The 22,918-nt window shown below is 37.3% G+C and overlaps 1 protein-coding gene across 1 annotated transcript; it reads left to right on the top strand.

The window, feature by feature from the left end:
- The first annotated feature begins 4,758 nt into the window (after positions 1–4,758).
- On the top strand, positions 4,759–21,636 carry LOC122006333 (cytochrome P450 71A1-like). The gene is made up of 8 exons (XM_042561801.1): positions 4,759–4,763; positions 19,151–19,694; positions 19,770–19,826; positions 20,990–21,022; positions 21,075–21,149; positions 21,215–21,261; positions 21,381–21,528; positions 21,604–21,636. The coding sequence occupies exons 1-8, from the start codon at positions 4,759–4,761 to the stop codon at positions 21,634–21,636; spliced, it is 942 nt and encodes a 313-aa protein (XP_042417735.1).
- The last annotated feature ends 1,282 nt before the right edge of the window (positions 21,637–22,918 follow it).

Genomic DNA, 22,918 nt, shown 5'->3' with positions numbered 1-22,918 from the left:
GTTGAGAAGTCGACTCATGACTTGACATATCACTCCCACTCGATTGACTAGACTCAAGCATCCCTTTTAACACCTCTCTTATTGATAATATCTCATCCTCTTTAAATAAAGAAATATTTTTATCAACATCACCTCTGGTTGAGAACTCTGTTTAGAGAAAAACTAGATCTCTTGAATCTATTTCGGAGATGGTTCCATCCTATTGTTCACATATGAAAATATAACCTTTAGAGGTCTCATAATATTTAATAAAGATACATTTCTTACCCATAGGTCCCAATTTTTCATACTTGTGAGAATTATCATAAACATAAGTAGCTGACCTTAGGGTCTCAGATTACTTAAATATGATCTTCTGCCTGTCCAATATTCATATGGGGTAAATGGAACTGACTATGAAGGTACTTTGTTAAGTATATAGGTCTCAGTTAATAATGCATCTCTCCTATAGGAGATCGCCAAATTAGCATGCGCCGTCATAGACCTAACCATTTCAAGAAGAGTTATATTCCTTCTTTCAGCTATCCCATTTTACTGTGGAGTTCCAAGGATTGTTAGCTGTCTAATAATCTCTCTATCATTAAATATTGTCTTGAACATATCAGACAAATATCTCTTCTATGGTTAGTGCATAAAGTCTTAACTTTACGTTCTGTTTGATTCTCAACTTCGTTCATATAATGAATGAAGCAATTCAATGCTTCAGATTTATGAGAAATCAAATATATATGACCAAAACAAGAGAAATCATCAATAAATGTAATGAAATAGGAAGATCCATATCTAGACTTCATATTCATTGGACCACAAATATCTGAATAAATTAATTGCAATGTTGATACAACTCTAATAGTCTTACCAATGGTTTCTTAGTTGCTTATTCAACAAGATAATGCTCACATATAGACAAGTGAACCTTAGCCGGAGTGCCTAATATACCCTCTCTAGCCAACCGATTCATACATTCTTGTCATATGTGTCATAATCTAGCATGCCAAACCTCATCAGTTATACCTGCATCACTAGGTAGAGCAATATTTGAAAATAATCTTCACTAGCAGAATTGGCATCTGGTTCTATATCAAGAATCATAAAATCATTTGTTAAAAAATCATATCCAATTGACACTGAATCAATCTTAAGTTCAACACATCGATTGTAAAAATTAATATTGTACCCTAAATCAAGAAGACATGTCACGGATAGTTGGTGTGAAGTCTAGATAGGTCAACGGGCCGACCTGATATCTGACAGAAAGTCTGGTTGGGTCTGCAGAACCTGACAGCCGGCAGAAGTCTAGTTGGGTCTATGGAACTAACAACTGACATAAAGACCTAGTGGGTCAAGAGGTTAGTCAATCAACTGCAAGTTGGTAAGTAAAGGTAAGTCACTGGAGAAGAGTGACTAGGTGAGAACGTGTTCCGGTTGAGGGGCAGTAGGCGTCAGTCCAGTTTAGGTCTATTTTGGATCCATAAACTGAAACTTTGATTAGATCCTGGTCTTGGGGAGACAGGGTCTAATTACTACTCAATATTATTGTGCTTGTTGGGATTCAATCAAAGTCCCAAATTGAAAAGATTTGGTAAAGATCATCATGGGTTTAAAAGGATGTAGGATATCTCCATTGGCATGAGACCTTTTGGGAAGAGCCCAAGAGCAAAGTCATGAGGGTCTAGGTCTAAAGTGAACAATATCATGTCATTGTGGATATATGTGTACATCTTTTGGGCACAATAAATGGTATCAGAGTCATGGTCTAGACCAGATGTCATGTGGGGTGACCTTGAACGAAGTTAAGGGTAGGCTCGAGGCTGGTCATGAGTGATCGGATGCTCATGGGGAGGCCCGGAGCAGGTCAAGGTGATTGGATGCTTGTGTGGGGCTTGGAGCAGGTTAGAGTGACCGGATACTTGCAGTGGGGCGAGTAGTTCAGGGTGACAGGATGCTTGCGGGGAGGCCTAGAGCAGGTCAGGGTGACCGGATGCTCGCGGAGAGACCCAGACCATGAGAGTAATTGTGGTCCTTCTTTTGAGGGGAAGATTGTTGGGATTCAATTAAAGTCCCACATTGGAAAGATTTGGTAAAGATCATGGGTTTAAAAGAATGTAGGATATCTCCATTGGTATGAGACTTTTTGGGGAGGGTCCAAGATCAAAGTCATAAGGGCCTAGGCCCAAAGTAAACAATATCATGCCATTATGGAGATATGTAGACATCCTTTGGGCACAACAGTACTAACATGTGTCTTGCGGGTTATTATTTGGTTTATTGGACTAGCACGCTTTGCAAGGCAAGAAGAGCACAAAAAGCCTTGGGTGAACAATACCTGAGGCGTCTTCCAAAGGACAGAAGGTGCCCTCATGGAAGGTGCTTTCAAGCACTAAGGCACTTTGGCACTCTTCATATAAGACACCTTCAATGCATGGAAGGCGTCTTCCATAAGATAAAGTTCAAATTTCATCAAAGATAAGGACTGGGCTATTCGGGATCAAACTTGCCACATTTGAGGCATCTTCAAGACCTTTGAAAGCGCCTTCCATGCTCAATAAAGGGAGTGCTCGCCCAAGACATGACAGAACTCACTCATACGAACATCTGTGCTTCCGATAGGACTTCCGAATGCTTTAGCTTCCTGCTACAACTCTACTGCGATGACACAACACTCGTCTACTACTAAGAAGCCACCTAAACACCGAACTCAAGCTGATCATCTTCGAAAGAGTGTTTGGTAATCTTTCATTTGTGTACTTGATTACTACAAAAGGACAATTGCAGTGTGTTGCACATATTCCAAATTTCTTTGTACTCGGTTCCCTCTTCCAGAGGTATAGGAAGAGGTATTTTAGTGGATTATCCATCGATAGGTCCGCGGGATCTGGATCTTGGAGTAAAAGTCACAGAAGGCTCCAAACCAAGTAAAACTGACCGTGCCTATTTCTATTTTCTTAGTTACTCTATTTAATTTCTGTGTTTTTTCGCTGTGCACGTTGTTTTAAAAATGAAAAAGATTTATTTTTCTTTCCAGTCTTCTTTCCTATCTTCTTGATTGGACCCTGTCCTATAGTAGCAGCTTCTTTCTTCTTTTACTTCCCTTTCTTGAACTATTGCTTTTTCATAGATCCAGATGATCCAATAAAACCAACAGCTACATAGGCTAGTCCAGAAATTCTTGCGGATTCAACTCTCTCCGCCTCCAATTCTACATGGCATGAGACATTAATGAAAGTCTTGATACTCTCACTGTGAGTTAGGGTCTACTTCATGGTCTCCCAAGAATCTAAAAGGGAACGAATAACTACTTGAACATATTATTTATCGGTCAACTCATGACCAGCAGTTTTAAGCTCCTGAATCATGTTCAACATCTTATTGAGGTGTTGAACCATCGAAACATTCGGATGCTTTTTGTAGCTGTCAAACTTGATCATCAGTTGTCAAAACTTGCTCAGACTTACTCCACTATATTTCTCCTTAAGGGCTCCCAAACTACATGAACCAAAAGATATGATTCATACTCAAAAGCTAGGTCATCTACCATTAAACTAATCAATATGCCCTTTACGCTGAAGTTTTTTTTCTTCCAAGACTTATAGGCATCAAGATCTCGTCTATTCTATGCAGTGGAACCATTTACATATTCTACCATAACCTAATTTATAGCCTCAAGAATTTCTTGTTTCTCAAGTATATACTGTATCCTGAGATGCCAGATCTTATAGTTATCCCCATAAGTTTTTCATCCTTATTGAGTTCAGTTATAATATTTTTTGTTATCATAATCTATCATAAATAAATACATTATTTAGTATTCAGTGTAATTCATATGTATATAATTTATGATTGACTCAATATTAATTTGAGTTGGTTTACAAAATCAAGTGATAACTACATTTTCACTCATCATTCGTATGACCAATCAAATCAATATTAATCAATTCTATTACACACATCCCAACAAATGAACTAATCATTATATCATGATTTCTTTAATCAAATGAACTAATCATTTATCTGCATCATGTAACAACATAAATAAACATATGAATGAATATATCATTAATGTAAAAATATGTTACATATTATTAACATATAACAAACTGACATGAGCTAAATGGACTAATACTGTTCATATATAATAACAGTAATAATAACAGAACTCTAATAAACTAGATAGGCTAAGACCAGTCCCACTAGGACATATACTAGTGCAGTGACAAACATTATCCCTTTCAACCTGGACTCATTTGGGGCAATCTCAGGTGGGGCAGTTTCAGGATTCTCTATCAGATCCAGATTTAGATCCATTTCTGAATCTTCTTAGAACATTTCCGAGTCCTCTTCGAACTCTATAGGCCTCTTCGAACTCTACAGGATCCTCTTCAGTCATATGGTGAAGTAGTTCCTTACATAATTTTGAATATGTGACACATCCTTGATGACGCTCCCAAATATAGTCTACCATCACCTTAGGATACTTTGGCAATGAACGCATCAAAACACAATCCTATAATTGTTTAGGACTGGAAACTCTTCTCGTTAAAATTTCCAAAATAGTTCATCAAGACATCCAATGTGTCCGTCGACTCCATAAGCAGAGTTATACTCTATCTCCTAAATTTTCTCCCTGAGCTGGTTCCGTCGCACTTCGCGATGAGTCAATGTGGTAATCGTCCGTGCTATCTGAAAAATTGAAATTAAATAAGTCAATACAAAACTGACTAACCAATACTCTTTTCCTAGAGTTTTATGTTAGGATCTATGGGGTATCTGTAGGTCTGCAACCACGCATTCCTGCCTTCTCTAAGAGATCAAGGATATACTTTCGTTGAGAGACAACAATACCTTTTCTAGAGTGAGCAACTTCCCTACCAAGGAAATACCATAATGCTCCTAAATCCTTGATCTCAAATTCAACTGCTAGGCTTTTCTTCAGCCTTTCCATTTCAATCACATCATTACTTGTGAGAATGATATCATCAACGTACACTATCAGTACATCAATCTTTCCTTTGGTGGAGAATTTTAAGAACAATGTGTATGATCGTTGCACTAGAGGGAGAAGATAGTGTTCGTGGCTTTTCACGTTCGTTTAAAACTCGGAGTAAAGAATAACGCAGCGAAAATAAAGAAGTAAACAGAGAGATAACACAAGTTGATTTTACTTGGTTCGGAGCCCGTGACGACTCCTACTCCAAGGACCGTGATCGACAATCGCTTTCATTGGACAATTTACTAATGATTTAGAATAAGTACAAGTACAATGATGTAATCAAAATTTTACCGACAACTAAAGAATCGAAATTGCAAGCGTTCGATCGTCGGAGCAGCGTTTCGGCATTGTAGAAGTGTTTTCTGAGCAGTACGCAGGAGAGAAACTTCTTTGAATTGATGCATTGAAGCTATAGGTCAAACCCTCTTTTTATAGCCCCATCCGGGCACCTGGAGTGTGCTGACGTGGCGAGCTCTTGTCGAAACTTCATCTGAGAAGTTTATCTATGTTTAGGCACCTAGACTCCCTCCAGGCGGTTGGATCGCTGACGTGGGTCGGCCAGTCATTACGCTCCAACGCAGAGTGAAGATTGATTTTCGCTGGTCTGAGCATCCAGAACAATTCTGGGCGCCTAGACTGTCTAGGTGCCTAGCCAGGCACCCACCCGGGGCGCTCCCTCATTGCCACTTACCTGGACGCTTGGACATCCGCCGAGCGCCTGGACGTCTGGAGTGCCTAGAGATCTATTTTCCAACCACCAACTTTTTGCATCACAAAGTTAGCACAAGAACAAATAATATGTAAAGTAAAATGATTTTGACAATCTCTGGACTGTCCGGTCCTGACTTTGAGTTTCGTCGAAACTCTAGGTTGGACCGACGTCCACTGTTCCCTTTTCAGGGAACACATCCTCACCTACTCCTCTTAGGAGAGTTTATCTTTTACCAGATCAATCCTCCAGACCGTCTAGACTTTTGCTCAGCATCTGAAACCTTGGAACTTTCACCTAGTGTTCTCGACCCTAGGATTTCTCGCCTGGTGTCCATGACCCTCAGGAATTTCACCTAGTGTCCTCGGCCCTAGGATTTTGCCTGACGCCCTCGACCTGCTAAGACTTTGCCTAGTCCCACAGACCAAGACTTTATTGCTTAGTCGCAACTAGGACTTTCCACCTGCCTAGTATCCACTAGGACTTCTTTGCCTAGCCTCAGTTAGGACTTTCATCTTGCCTAAGATCACTTAGGACTTTCCTGCACACTCAGCTAAACTTGTTAGATCACAACACAGCTTAACTTTGAACCTTTGCCAAATATCAAAACACAAATTTGATTAGTTGGTGCTTCTAACACCGACACAATGTAGTTTATCCCTGAGTGTATCCTCGCTTCCTGATTGATTGAGTAAATTTCTCAAACCAAGCTTTTAGAGACTGCTGACCATACAAATATTTTCTTAATTTACACACCTTTGAGTTGAATCTCTCCTCAAAGCCCAGTGGACTATCCATGTATACCTCCTTTTCTAAATCACCATTAAGGAAGACATTTTTCATATCTAATTGTTGCAAAGGCCAATTTAGATTAGTAGCGATAGATAAAAGTACTCTCACCGTATTTAATTTAGCAACGAGAGCATATGTCTCAGAGTAATCAACATTATAGGTTTGAGTTAACCTTTGGCCACCAATCTAATCCGTCTGAGTTATACTTCACTGAAAACTCACTTATATCCCATAATAATTTTCCTTGCTGGTAATGTAACAATCTTCTAAGTATTATTCTTCTCAAGAACTCTCATGTCTTAAGTAGGGAATGAAATCTCGAGCCTCGCCGCCCGAAACAGACGATTTTTACCGTTCCGACACAGAACCGGAATTGACACTGCATGTTAGTATTAGCCCTAGTACCAATTATGAGATGATTGTAAATGGTACATTATTGTATCATATTTCATTATAAATAAAAAGGCAAAGTTGGTTATTATATTTATTTCAGTTCAGTGTCGATTGAATAAATATAATAATGTCCTTGGGTAGTAGGTTCTTATCTATAGTATATCAATTGGTTGAATTGATAGTGAGATATTGTAGAGAACACTACTCTTAACTATTCCTAGTCGAGCATTAATATACAAGGATAATATTAATGCATTGAGACTAGCATGTAGGTCAACAGATGACTTGATCTCACAAGTCATGGATATGAGATATCATGTTGAACATGAGTATATATTAGAGAATATATACTGAAGAACCCACCATGAGAATGTTTCATGGATCATTATATGAGTGTCATAAACATTCTTATGTGACTATTAGTATGAATAGTCCTTAGACCTAAAGTCACTACGGTTCCCTACATATGGAGTTGTGTACTTTGATATCGGCAAACGTCACCTGTAACAAGGTGAACAATAAAGTCGATCACTGGGTATGCAATGAATTATGCGGAGGGATGTGAGTGATGTAAATGAGATCTATCCCTTCTATATGACGGAAGTGATATCTGTGGGCCCCTTGATTAGTAGGACACAAAGAAAGTATGCACATGCTCAAATGAGTCAATATGAGATATTGAGCTCATTTGATTGAGTGTGTATACTTAAAAATCAAGAAGTATAAAGATTGATAAGAGGATGAGACGGTCTATGCCTCATTGATCAATCTAGATATCAAGGATAGAGGGACGAAGTCATATAAGATAATAGCCACGGAAAGGTTAGGTCAGATCTCGACTTTCTCGTCACTTGGGTAGCAATGATGTCTTGCTAGATGCCACTCATTGCTTATGTATCTAAATGTTGATTTGGGTACATTGCCAATGTTACAAGAACCTATTGGGTCACACACAAAGAACAAGTAGATTTGAAGATGTATTTATATGATGAATAATTGGATTAAGTCTAATCTGAATTAGACTTATTGAGTTAGACTCAATTGGATCTAATTATTGGATCAAGTCCAATTCAAACTAGACTCGAGGAAGTCAATTCAAATTAATGAAATAGTGATTCATTGAATTTAAATTGCATGGGAATTAATTGAGTAAGACTCGATTGAATTAGACTTGAGTTAGACTCGAGTGAATTAGACTTGAGTTAGACTCAAGTGAGCTAAACTTGAGTTAGACTCAAGTGAATATGAAATGAGAGAGTATTCATCGAATTTTTGAAATTCAATGAATCACAATATTCAATTTTCGAAAATGAATATGAAAGGAGGAGTTTTCAAAATGGTCCTTAATGAAGAGTGAATATTAATTAAGGCTCATTAATGGGATTAATGAGCATTAAGTGTTTTTCATTAGATGAAAATACTTAAACCATTTTTCTCTCATTTTTCCTGACTTCTTCATTCTCTTCTTCTTCCTCCCTTGGTCGAAATCACTCTTGGTTGCTAGCACAACCATATGTGATTTTTCTTCTCCATATTTGAGAGTTTGTAAGACAAACGAAGGAGTACTTGTTCGTGTGGATACCGAAAGAGGCACGGACGCTTTGATCGTGCTGAGATCCGAGCAGTCGGGAGATCAAGTGCACGCTACAAAGGTATACTCTATCATGTTCTTAGATATAAACTTAGTATATTATTCTTCTCCCTTCGCATGGATCTTCTGGAGAAAATAGATTTTTCCGCTGCGCATTTGCGTGTTTAGCAACCTATTTCCTTACACTGTACGCACAATAATTTTGCATGCGTCATTGCGTGTGTCACCCACGCGCGCAACTGAAGGAAGAAGGAATCTTGATGAAGACTTACTCGGAAGGAAGCATTAACGAAATATTAGGGTTTAGAGCGAGGTGACGTTGAAGCAGTGGTGAGGCGGTGACGGCTAGGTGACAGCAAGGCAATGGCGGCGATAACGACAGGCGAGGGGGAGAAGTGGCGAGGGAGAAGCGGAATCAAGATGAGTTGCGGGGAAGAAGCGAAATCGTGATAAGAGAAAAAGTTATATTTTATTAAATCATTAAATTATATATAGAATTTCTAATTTATAATTAATTATTATATAAATTATAATTATATATTATATAAATTAAAAATTAATTAAATAAATGGTTAATTAATTAATATTATTATAATATATTATTTTATTATTTTTATTTAAAATATAAAAAATAAAGTAAAAATAATGTGTAGTTATATAATTTAAAATAATTTTAAAATAAAATTTTAAATTATTTTTATAAATTTATAATAGATTAAAATTTTATAAAAATATTTAAAATAATTTAAAATTTATAAATAATTTTTAAAAATGTAATTGTTAAAAATTTTAAAATATATAATTATTTCAAATAAATTTGATTTTAGAATGCAATATATATATATATATAAACTATAATATTTAATATATATTATTTAGAATTTTTATAAACTATAATTATATAAATATATATTATATAAATTAATAAATAAATAATTTATATAATTATTATAGATAATAATTTTTTCTAAGAATTAATTTGATTTAAGATTTGGAACCATGAATATTAACATACTTATCTCTCTACTTTTAGATTCTTACTTCCTAAGCCTATGAAATATATATATATAAGCCATATCTGCACGCCACAATATGATACCGAGACTTTAGCATGGGTCTAGATTTTAAATCTTGGTCCTAAGCACGACTTCCTTCCACTTTGGAACTCGTAGGGCCTTCTATATATTTTTAGAAACGTCTACACAGGGTAATTGAGAACAAAAGGTAACAAGAGATGAAGACATTTGAATATGGCATAAACTTTGATATAGGGTGTTTGGTACAAGATTTGTCATTTTTCGAAGAGCTATTGGCATGTCAGACTCAGATTAACTATCAGACCTTAGAAGAGAATTATCAGCACTAGTTTCAGAATGAAGATTTTCCCTTGGCTCGGAATCACTGCTATGTTATAGAGTTGATTCATCTTTCCCTTTCCTATAATTCTTTTTCAAGTAGACAATTCTCTTCCAAGTTTGTTTCCCTTTCTTGAATCTATAACCTGTCTCATCATGTTATGACATTGTACTTGGTTTTTCACAATTTTGTTTCTCAAACTTTTGATTGTCAGATGTAGGCATGGATTTAGTAGAAAATCATTTATTATGAGAAGAGTTTCAAAGAACGATCCTTGGTCATTTGTTTTTTGTGCAAAGGCAGTAGGCTCAAATTAAAACATATCATTCGACAAAAAAACATCATTAATGCTCGAGCTACCTCTAGGGGGTGTTTATTTTTTTTCTGTGAGCAATACCATTTTGTTGAGGTGTATTATGCATGAACTATGATGAACTATCCTCTTTTTAGGAAAAAAATTTCCTAAGATTATGTTACAACACTCCTTTCCGTTGTCACTTCGGAAAACTTCTATGTCAATTTGAAATTGAGTGTGCACCATGTTGATTTTTTTAAAAAAAACTCGTTCAACTTCTTATTTTTCCTTTAATAAATACACCCAGCAAAGTCGAGTATGATCATCAGTAACTATGATAAACTATTTTTTATTAGAGGTGGTGCTTATCTTATTAAGACCCCAAATATCATTGTAAATTATAGTAAACAGTTTTGATGACTTGTATGGTTATAAAGGGAAGAATGTGATCTAGGGGCTGGCGATACTAGGCCATAGAAAAATTGGTCCAGAGGAAAAATGTGGGATGGTGTTTTGCAATTTCACAGACTTCATAATGAAACAATGATGGATCTTTATTGTGAAACAATTTAGGAAACAAGTGCCTTAAATATCAAAAACTAGGATGTCCTAATGAAAATGCCACAATATAATATTACTATTCGAAACAAAAATAGATTCCAACCAGGAACTTCTTGGTTAAGATTGTTTTCTTGATTTAGATCCATTCTTAAGGAAGTAAAGTCCTCCACTTTGTTTAGCACTTCCAATCATTCTCTCCGAGGTTAAATCCTGGAATACACAGTGAGAAGAAAAGAAATTAGTTTGACAATTTTGATCATGGACTAATTTATTGACTGATAAAAGGTTACAAGACAATTTGGGAATATGAGGAACATCATTTAGAGTGAGCATCAGTGATACTACAACAGAACCTTTTCTTGCAATGGCTGAAAGAAACCATGTGTAATCTTAATTTTTTTGGTTATTTGCACAATAACTATATGAAGAGAAAAGGTTTGGCATTCTTGTCATATGATCAGTTGCGCCTGAATCAATGATCCTGCAGGCGCGATTATAATTGACACTAAGGAAGGTTGTTGTCATGCAATTATCTTTTTGAGCTATTGAATAAGGGGTTTTATGAGACTCAAGAAGCTTGTACAGTTGATCTATTTGTTCCTTGGTGAAAGGAAGTAAGCTTGGAGTTGACTACCCCTTTCGATCTAAGATAGTAGTATGAAGTTCATGACCTTCACCACTAGTTCTTTTCTTCCAATTTTTAGACATCCCATGGATTTTCCAGCATGCTTCCCGCGTGTACCATGTGCGTTTGTAATGGTTGCACCATGGTCTTTCAAAACTGTTGTCATTTTTCTCTGCTTCCTCTTGAAAACCTTTAGTAACAAGGGAAGAACTTTCCAAACTTAAGTTAGTAGAAACTAAGGCAAATTTGTTAAGTATAATAGTTTGTCGAGCTTCTTCTCTTCGGACTTCTGAAAATACCTCATGGATCGTTATAAGAGGTGTCTTTTCCAAGATTCGACCTCTTACTTTATCTAGATCCTTGTTGAGTCTTGCCAAGAACATAAACACTCGATCATTCTCTTGTCGTTTCATAAAACAAACACTATCATCAACACACTTCCAAATATTATCATAGCATAGGTCTAGTTCTTGCCACAACGTCATCTCATTGTAGTAGAAGTCACATCATGTTCCCCTTGCTTTGCATGCCATAGATTTGATTATAGGCTAAAAATTTGCGAAGAGTTCTCCAAATTGGAATAAGTGTCTCTAGTTGCCTCTCACACCTCTTTGGCCGTAGGCAAGAACATAAACGATTTTCTGATAGGGGGTTCCATGGAATTTGACTAAATATGCAATAAACAACGAACTTTTAGATTTCTAGGCTTTAAATCTTGAGTCTCCATCAATTGGTTTTGTCACTTCTCCTGTAATATATTCAAGTTTACCTTTCCCTTCCAAAATTAGGCGCACAATTTGTGATCATTCTGTATAATTCTTCCCATTAAAATGTTGAATATTAACTTGGAGTGAATTAGATGATCCCTCCGTCAAACCATTGAAAGATACAGTGGATTTAAATTCAAGTTGATAGCAGTTTCTCTAGACACCATCGAACCTCCACTCTGTTGGTGCAATCATGCCCTGGAAGTTTCAATGTGTTGACAATTATTTAAGTTTAGGTTAATACGTTGGATCTAACATACAGTGTGAGTTTGCAGGAGAAGTTCTTGCAGGTCGGAAGACCGGATGCAAGGCAAGAGAAGTCCAAGAAGGTCGAGGACCGGATTCTTGGCAAAAGAATCCTTGCAGGTCAGAAGACCAGATGCAAGGCAAGAGAAGTCCAAGAAGGTCGAGGACCGGATTCTTGGCAAGAGAAGTTCCTGCAGGTCATAAAGCTGGATGCATGATCCCTCACATATCAGAAATCGATTGGAAAATCAATTAAGACACGACTGTGAGGCAGAATGCCTCTGGATCGATCAATCGATCGATTGCAAGGAAGCCAATCGATCGGCCGATCGATTGGGAAGGTTCTGCGTGAAGCACAGAGTGCTTCTGGATCGATCAGCCGATCGATTGGGGAAAACTAATCAATCGAGCGATCGATCCAAGAAGCTTCTGTGTGAAGCACAGAATGCTTCTGGATCGATCAGCCGATCGATTGGGGCAATCCAATCGATCGAGCGATCGATCTAGGAAGCCTCTGTGCGAAGCATAGATTTCCCCTGGATCGACCAGTCGATCGATTGAGGTTACTCAATCGATCGGGAGATCGATTCACAGAGTTGCGATTTCACGAGCAGAGGTCTGAATCGATTCAAGAACTGCACCGATCGATTCAAACTCAAATGAAGCAATCTAAGCCGCTGATCGGGACACGATGGTTTACAACGGATACTTATGAATCGATCCAAATATGACTCTGATCGATTCACGGCGACGACTATGTGAGAAACGGCTAGTTTTCTCAACGTTTAAAGGCATGGAAGAAAAAGAAAAGATATAAGAAAAGAAACATATATTGTTTCATTGCTCTCCAAGGTCTCAACTCTCTCAAGTGCTCAAGATCTTCAAAAAGTGCTCAAGTTCAAGATCTCCATCTCGCTACTTTCTCAAATCTCACTCTGCGAAGAAGAAGCATTTTTAAAGCCTGTAATCTTTCTTTTCTTCTTCATTGTGGTGAGTGTGATCCTTTACTTTGGAGATGGGGAGTTGTAACCTTGTAAGGTTTCTCCACCTTCGGTGTGATTCCGAGAAGGAGGGTTTTGATAGTGGAAGAGTGTGAGTGATGTGGATCCTTGGACTAGTCACCTCCTTGGGGAGGTAGATACCAAGTAAATATCAGAGTTAGCATTGCCTTCGAGTCTCCGCTACGCAAAATCAAGTTGATCAAGAAAATGAAGTGAGCCATTCCCCCCCCCCCCCCCTCTAGCTCAACCGATCCTAACAAGTGGTATCAGAGCCCATGATTTGCTTTTGAGGTTTCATCGCCAAGAAAGCACAAGTTAAAGAGCTACAGGATGTCTTTGAAGGAGGGACATAGTACTTCACGACCACCATTCTATGAAGGCAGTAATTTCGCGTATTGGAAGAGCCGCATGGAACACTATCTTATGACTGAGATTGACATGTGGTTCTCAATCACGAAGGGATTCACGGCGCCAACTGAAAATGGAAGAATGCTTGAATCATCAAGGTGGACTGTTGAACAAAAAATGAAGGCTCAAGTAAATGCAAAGGCGATTGTGACTCTTCAATGTGGATTAAGCTCAGAACAACTCAACAAGGTTGGACCTTTCAAGAGTGCCAAGGATTTATGGGACAAGCTCATTGAGCTAAATGAAGGCACCAAGGATTCAAGAATTGCAAAGAGAGATCTCTTGATAAATCAACTCCAAAATTTCACAATGAAGGAGGGAGAAACGGTAAGTTCACTACATGGGAGGTTCAAGGAACTCATAAACGGTCTTCATTCAGTTGGAGAGAGTGTAGAGAACCGAGACCTCATAAGGTATGCTTTAAAATCCTTCCCAAGAAACTCATTATGGTCATCCATGGTGGATGCCTATAAGGTATCAAGGGATTTGTCAATAGTAAAGTTGGATGAACTATTTTGTGAACTTGAATTACATGAGCAAGCTAACACAAGGCACAAAGAGAAAGGTATAGCTTTGGTTGCAGGTGAAAAGAGCAAAAAGAAGCACAAGGAAAAGAAAAAGGAGAAGAAGGAGTCATCTTCGGAATCTGAACAAGATAGTGATAGTGATAGTGATGAAGAGCTATCATCTAGTAAAATGGCAAACTTTGTTCGAAGAATGATGAGACATTCAAGGAAGTTTGACAAAAAGGATGTCAAGAAGATTTTCAATGATGAAAAGAGAAAAGATAAATCTCTTGTGGATTCTAAGACTAAGACTGATATTATTTGCTATGAATGCAAGAAAAAGGGCCACTACAAAATGGAGTGTCCAAAGTTGAAGAAGCAAGAGGAAAAGGTGAAGAAAAAGAAGAAGGCTTTGAAAGCCACATGGGATGACTCATCGTCAAGCTCATCGGAAGAAGATGAAAGGAAGAGCTCAAAGCACATGGCTCTCATGGCTTTAAGCCATGTTGAAGATAGTGAAGATGAAGATAGTCATGGAGAGGATGTGGAGTCTTCAAGTGAGTCATCATCTAGTGATGACGAGGTAATTTCTCCCAAGCTTGATAAGATGTATGCCACCATTGCATGCTTAACCAACGCACTAGCTAAATCAAAAAGGAAGATTAAGAAATTGTAAAATGACTTGAAATCACTTAAAAATGAAATTGTGTCATGTGAAACTTACATGCTTCATGAAAATGACAAAAATGATTTTGATGATCTTAAAAAGGAAAATATATCGTTGAAATTACAAGTTGATGATCTTAGATGTGCTCTAAAAAAATTTACTTCAAGCTCAAAATATTTAGACATGATTTTAGGAGCTCAAAGGGGTGTGTACAACAAAGCGGGACTAGGTTTTAAATCACAAGATAAGGAAGTTAAATTCATGTCTCTAATTAGTAGAAATCATGCTTCAAGAGTTAAGTTTGTTCAAGCTTGGGTACCTAAGCAATTTGTTATTGATGCTACCAGACCCAAACTATGGGTACCAAAACATTTGGTTCATCGTGTTTAAACAGGTATGCGCAAAGGGGGAGCATCCAACAACATGGTTTGTAGATAGTGGATGCTCTAAGCATATGACGGGAGACTCATCAAAATTTTCATTATTTAGACACAAAAGTAAAGGTACCATTTCTTTTGGTAATAGAGGTGAGTTAAAAGTTATAGGAATAGGAGATATTAGAATTTCCAAAAATTTTGTTATAAAAAATGTGCTATTAGTGAAAGGCATGGTCTTTAATCGTTTAAGTGTTAGTCAACTATGTGATTCGGGTTATGGAGTTGAGTTCAACTCATCTCAATGCCTAATCAAGCATAGTGAACTAAACACCAATATTCTCATAGGCCATAGAAGAGAGAATATTTATCAAGTTGAACTATTTGGTGCTACTAATGTGTTTGCTAAGTGTCTCATGTCCAAAGAAGAGGAGATGTGGCTTTGGCACCGGAGACTCGCTCACACCAACATGAAGAATATCAAAAACCTTTCAAAGAAGGAGTTGATGCAAGGATTGCCAAAGTTGAAGTTTCAAAAGGACAAAATATGTGATGCATGTCAAATGGGTAAGCAAACCAAAGCTACTCATAAAGGTAAAAACGTTGTAAGTACCTCAAATGCTTTAGAGCTCATTCACATGGACTTATTTGATAGTAGTAGATATATTTCTCTAAATGGTAGTAGATATTACTTTGTGATTGTGGATGATTACACTAGATATATATGGGTGTTTTTCTTGAAACATAAGGATCAAACTCTAGATACCTTGATTGTTTTTCGTAATAGAGTAAAAAATGAAAAGGCTCATAAGATAAATAAGATAAGAAGTGATCATGGAGGCGAGTTTGAAAATGATAGGTTCACAAGTTTTTGTATGGAAAAAGGCTATAAACATGAATTTTCCACCCCTAGAACTCCTCAACAAAATGGAGTTGTTGAGAGGAAAAATAGGATTTTGCAAGAGGCCGCTCGGAGCATGTTAAATGAATATTCACTTCATAGTTTACTATGGGCCGAAACAATTAATACGGCATGTTATGTGCAAAATCGAACATTAATACATAAGTTTCTAGGAAAAACACCTCATGAGTTGTGGTTTGGTAAACCACCTACAATTAAGCATCTTAGAGTGTTTGGGTGTAAGGTCTATATCCTAAACACCAAAGATCACTTGGGAAAGTTTTCCGCTAAGGCGGATGAGGGGATCCTTGTAGGTTACTCAAGTCATAGCAAGGCGTATCAAATTTACAACAAAAGATCAAAATTAGTTGAAGAACCACTAAATGTTGTCTTTGAAGAAAATCCTTCTTCGAACTCTATAAGAACAAACGATGAAGAAATATATTTTGAGTTAGAGAAATTAACACTGGATGGAATAGATCATCAAGGAGAAGAAAATCAAGAAAGTGATGGTGAGAAAAATGAATCTTTGCCACTTGAACCCAAAATTATAATAAATCAAGAATCAAGACCTACTAGGATTCATGTAAATCATCCCTTAGATCAAGTAGTAGGAGACATCACTCAAGGAGTGAGAACTCGATCTTACTTTAGAAATGAAGGAAGCCAAGTCACCTTGATATCTCAAATAGAACCAAAAACCATTGATGATGTCTTGTTTGATCCCGATTGAATTTTAGCAATACAAGATGAACTATCTCAATTTGAGAGAAGTTAAGTTTGGGATTTAGTTCCTAGGCCTACAAACAAATCGATTATTGATACAAAATGGGTTTTTAGAAACAAACTTGATGATAAGGGGATAGTTGTGAGAAACAAAGCTAGATTGGTTGCTAGGGGTTTCAATCAAGTAGAAGGGTTAGACTATGATGAAACTTATGCACTCGTAGCAAGATTAGAGTCAATTAGGATGATGTTGGCATTTGCCGCCCACAAGGGGTTCAAATTGTACCAAATGGATGTAAAATCAGCATTTTTGAATGGTGTTATAAAAGAAGAAGTATATGTTGAGCAACCACCGGGGTTTGAAAATTTAGAGTGTCCAAATCATGTATATAAACTTAAAAAGGCCTTATATGGGCTAAAACAAGCTCCCCAGGCTTGGTATGAACGATTGTCAATATTTCTAGTATCAAAAGGGTTTCATAGAGGAAAAATTGATCCTACTTTATTCTTGAAAAATAGTGGTAATGATATGTTTGTGGCCCAAGTATATGTAGATGACATTATTTGTGATTCTACAAATAAAGATTATTTAAATGAATTCATTAATCACATGGAGAGTGAATTTGAAATGAGTTTGGTTGGTGAATTGACATTTTTCTTAGGGTTACAAATTAAGCAAACAAAAGAAGACATTTTCATTCATCAATCTAAATATGTCAAAGAGCTATTTAAGAAATTTGGAATGGACAATGCAAAGGAAATATCTACTCCCATGGCCACTAGTACTAAATTAGATAAAGATGTTGAGGGGAAAGAAGTTGACTCCAAGGTGTATCGTAGTGCTATAGGGAGTCTTCTCTATCTTACGGCTAGTAGACCCGACATACTTTTTGTCGTAGGTATATGTGCACGGTATCAATCTTGTGCCAAGGAGTCACATTTGAGTGTCGTTAAGCGAATTCTTCGTTATCTCAAGGGGACTCAAAATGTTGGTCTTTAGTATCCTAGAATCGAAACTTTTGACCTAGTGGGCTATACCGATTCTGATTATGCCGAATGCAAATTGGATCGCAAAAGTACTAGTGGTAGTTGTCAATTTCTAGGATCTTCTTTAGTAAGTTGGTCAAGTAGAAAACAACATTGTGTAGCTCTCTCCACAATCGAAGCGGAATATATTACCATGGGAGAGTGTGTATCACAATTATTATCGATGACTCATACTCTAGGGGACTATAAACTTACCTATAACAATGTTCAAGTTCTTTGTGATAATGTGAGTACAATCAACTTGACCAAAAATCACGTTCATCATTCAAGAACGAAACACATAGAGGTTAAACATCATTTTATTCGTGATCATGTAACTCGAGGTGATATCGTTTTAAATTATGTTGGATCAAAATCAAACTTAGCTGATATCATCACTAAACCTCTTCCCGAAGTTGAATTTAGCTTTCTTAGAAGGGAATTGGGAATGTGTTGTATTGATTAAATCACATCCTCCATGATCACTTTATAGGTAAAGCTATTTAAGTTCTATTCACCTTAAAATTTGCCTCTCACAAAAACATAGGATTGTCCTCTTAATGTGATTTAGATGGGGGTGAGAGGTTAGGGACATTTATCTTGGTCATAATGCTTGTTATGATGCATTATTTTGGTCAAGAAAAATGGTTTTCATATGAAATATTCATTTGTCCAATCATAGGGAAAGCAAGTGTACAAATCATGTGCACTTTGCCCTACAATTATGATTGGAAATTTTAAAATTACAATATGTATAAAACTCATTTTTAAAATCCTGGTTGACATGTGTGATTGGATGCGAGATATCATTGAACAATTAGATAAGGACTTACTCAATTCACTACAACAAAATTGTTAAAAGACAACACCATAAAGACAGCGGTTTTAGAAGGAACTATTGTTAATTTGGTAAAAGACAACGATTTTTGGCAAAACCGTTGTCTTTGAGCGCCCGAAAAAAAAAAAAGACACCAGTTTTGTAAAATTCGTTGTTGTTGAGCGACTTTTTGTAAATCAACAACACCTTTTACAATACATTAAAACTGTTGTCTTTGACTTTATTCTTTCGTCGTTTTCCCCCCGCGTTGTTTTTGTTGTAGCAATGGTTTGCTTCTCTCTCTCCGAAAAATTTTTGGCGCACTATTCCCCCCCCCCCCAGCCTACCCGAACCCTAAACCTCTCTCCTCATACCATCTTTCTCCTCATACACCTCTAGGTGTTGCCTCCGCCTCGGCCGCGTCCCGACCCTCGTCGTCTCCTCCCCTGACGCTGCCCGGGATGTCCTCCGCACCCACGATCACATCTGCGCCAGCCGCTCCTCCACCACCGTCACCCGCATCCTCCTCGATGGCTGCAGCGACATGGCCTTCGCCCCCTATGGCGACGAGTGGAGGCAACACTGCCGGATATGCAGCCTCCACCTGCTGAGCCCCAAGATGGTACAGTACTACGCTCTGGTTCGCGAGCAGGAGGTGGCCACCATGGTTGCCGCCATCTGCTCCCGTGGATTGGCAGCGGAGATCGACATGTCTGCCGTCCTATTTGCCTTCTCCAACGACATCCTGTGTCAGATAGTCACGGGGAAGAAGTTCGAAGGGAGGAAAGGGTTGTTCTCGAAGCTCATCTCAGAGAACTCGGTGATGCTGGCCAAGATTTATCTCGGGGATTACCTCCCGTGGCTCAGTTGGGTGGATTGGTTGCTCGGCAAGGTCGCACGAGTGAAGAAGAACCATAAGAGGTGGGGTGATCTGCTGGATCAGGTTATCAAGGAACATGAAGAGTGAGTGTCGTCGGATGATGAGAAAGATTTCATGGATGTTTTGATCTCCCTTCAGAAGGATCCCGTGTTGGAATCCATCCTCACTCCGGAAGTCATCAAGGCGCTTCTTCAGGTAGACTAATTCTTCCTCTGCTCAACTTCCACAGCAAATAGGTCGAATAGCCGAACCGTACGAGGACATTCCCTAATACATTTTTAGGGAATGTCTTCTTGTGAGACAATTATTTTTTCAAAACAATCCTAAAAACTTTATTGACCTGGACTAATGGTTTTAATGTTCAGAGGTTATATGTGGAAAATTGTTCAATAAAGTATAGAAACGCAGTGGTGTTATTTTGGTCTGTGGCAGATCAGCATCGACACTACATCTCCATATATAAATGTATTGTCTAAGTTCCAGTATGAATGGTTATATCACACTTTATACGGTGCAAAAGTAATTTAGATTTACTCTTTATTTGTATTACATTTGCTAATTTCTTAAATTTACATCACCAAAAGATTAGAGCTTGGAATTCCAGAATTCACAAGTGCAAGGACGGAAGTTGTTTATATATGGTTATCGTTTTAGAGTATCTAGGAAGTCATTTCCTTATCTGATCTCTGATCAACCATTGAGACGAGTACAATACTGTGGAACACTTTAATCTTCTATGAGATGTTGTACTTGATTTACACTAACCACTCAAATTCATTGAACCTAACTCTTTGAAGCAAAAAAACACTACAACTATGTAGGATTCTTAGCATATATGATCCTTGTGAGATAAATGAATTATCTTTCATACAGTTAATTATCATATATGTATGCTAGTTAACCACAATTTGGCTTGGAATACAGGTGAAAATTCCTGTCTCTGCATATTTCTTTTGTATTTCTTCTGTTGCAGCAACAGTCTTCTTTTGTATTGTGTAATCTAGTATATTTTCGGTCCTAAATTTTGCCCAGTAATTCTTGCCTTTGCATTTCTATACTTTATTGAACAATTCCCATTCCAATAAGGAATTAACTTAAAGAACAATCCATTCCATTCAATTCCAAGTTCATCCCCCATTGGAATCTTTCACCATCCTTGGGATCGCAAAACCCCACATCCATGCCTTGCTAGGTTCCTCCCGTCTGAACTCCCTGCCTCTGACACCTTCCTTACACACATTGCTTCTCTAGTCAATAATAACAAAAGGAAATTGGAGCTACAGGAAGGCAACAAGTTTTGTTTTAATTTTTTTTTATTTCTATTATTGTTTTTGTTTATGGTGGTGCACCTGTCACAGGGAGTGGCTAATGTTGAAGTTGCTTCCTTTTCTGTATTTTTTTTTTTTTTGTTTTTCTTCTCCTTATGTGCCTTTCTTATTGAAGGTGTACCTGCCTATTTTCTTCGGTGTGGTTGGTAGTCCAGCCAGGGAGGGAAGTTTTGGAGAGAAGCTGAGTTCGGTTGGGGACTGGAAATTGAAAAAGGGATCTCTTTTAGCTAGGTGTATAATATCATTCTAATGCAGTGGGACTACTTTGGTAGAAGTAGCATCAGGGGCACTGATGGTGAAGGGTGAATGTTGGCATGTTTGTCAGGAAATATTGTAGAACAAATTAAAAGAGGTAAGTATTTTGCTAAACCCTAATCTAATTTCTGGCCCGAGTGATCTGGTTCTATTTCAAATTTTGTAGTTGCAGGAAGAGAAATATGTCAGCAAAGTTTCTGCAAGCATTTGCTGCTGATCATGACAATCCAGAGTTACAGAGGCAAATAGGTTGCATGACTGGAATCTTCCAAATGTTCGACCGGCAGCAAATTCTCACTCGGAGGCGTTTAAATGTTAGTAGTGGCCACAACCACAAAACTCTCCCTTCTGGTAACATTTTTTCCCTTCCATTCCATTGTTTGATGCAGTTTGTTTCAAAAACTGAGACTACTGTTACTTAGTATTCATAAGTCTTCCCATAAAGAAGATATTATAGATGTCTTCTTGTTTATACTACTGTTACTTAGTATTCATAAGTCTTCCTAAAAGCTTTATTGTTTTAAAAATATTATTATCTGTCTTATTTGTTGAATATAGATGTCTCTACTATTATGACTGTGTGTCCTGGACTAGTGGTTGGTTTTCTACCTACAAATCAAAATGTCAAGGATGCATTCCAACTGGACTGGAATAAGGTGATTAAGAATTTGTTCTTTATTTTTATTTTCTAGGTTATTGAATGTCTATATATAATATACCTATTGAGGCAACTTGTTTTAGCTTGCTTGTTTCATTCTTCATATTATGTCTACTAAGATTATTTTTTTCTCTGTTTGTTGTTACTAGGCTAGAAGAGCTTTGAAAATTCGAGAGTGAAGACAACTCATACAAATCAAGAATTTAAAATCATTGGGATAAGTGGCAAGCCTTGCAAAGATGAAATGTGAGTTTTTCCGGGTTGTGTTGTTCCATTATTTGTCAGCATTTTGAAATCAATTGGTTTATAAGAATTTTTGAACCATATGTAATGAAGCATTATTTTAAGAACTAGGAGAAGCTGCTTTTATATACCAAATCGCTGTAATGAAGAATTTTTGAACCATATGTAATGAAGCATTTCACTGCAAAGATATACCAAATCGCTATCAACATTTCAATGAGTTTCCCTGGTGGAAAAGTCAAGGTTGAAGCCTCAAGAACGAATGAGTGTCCTCTGTGAGGTATGTGTCGATCTTTAAGATTGGTTTTGTTGGTATGACCTGTATGCTATTTTTTTCATGCTTATCCTTGGATGATAGGCTTTGAGGTTCAATAATTATGATCCTAACCCACTCCTACATGCTTGTGGTGTTAGCATTGTCACTGCTTTTACTCAAGTAGGAGGCATAGTATTACAGCCTCCCCGAGTATGGTTTTATGTTTTGTATTTATACTTTTACGTATTATTTGAGGTTATTTATGACAACTAAAGCAAATGTTGCAGCTCAGAGTTGGCAATGGAGAGGACTTTATTCCATCAAGAGGGGAGATGGAATTTTAACCAAAAGGTGTGTTTTTTTTTCTTTCAATGAGTTTATTCTTTAAATTGTTAGGACCCTTGTATTGAAAAATCTGGTCTGTGGTTTCACTTGGAGGTCTGACTATTCTTTCCAAATTAAATTTGTGAAAATTCTAGGTTAACCAGAGTCCATCCAATTCTACCAGACAGGATTAGCGACTGGTTCCAGTTTCAACTTGCTAAAG

This window comes from Zingiber officinale, chromosome 1A (genome assembly GCF_018446385.1).
Source record: "Zingiber officinale cultivar Zhangliang chromosome 1A, Zo_v1.1, whole genome shotgun sequence".
Classification (NCBI taxonomy): domain Eukaryota; kingdom Viridiplantae; phylum Streptophyta; class Magnoliopsida; order Zingiberales; family Zingiberaceae; genus Zingiber; species Zingiber officinale.
This window is presented reverse-complemented; position numbering and strand designations above follow the sequence as displayed.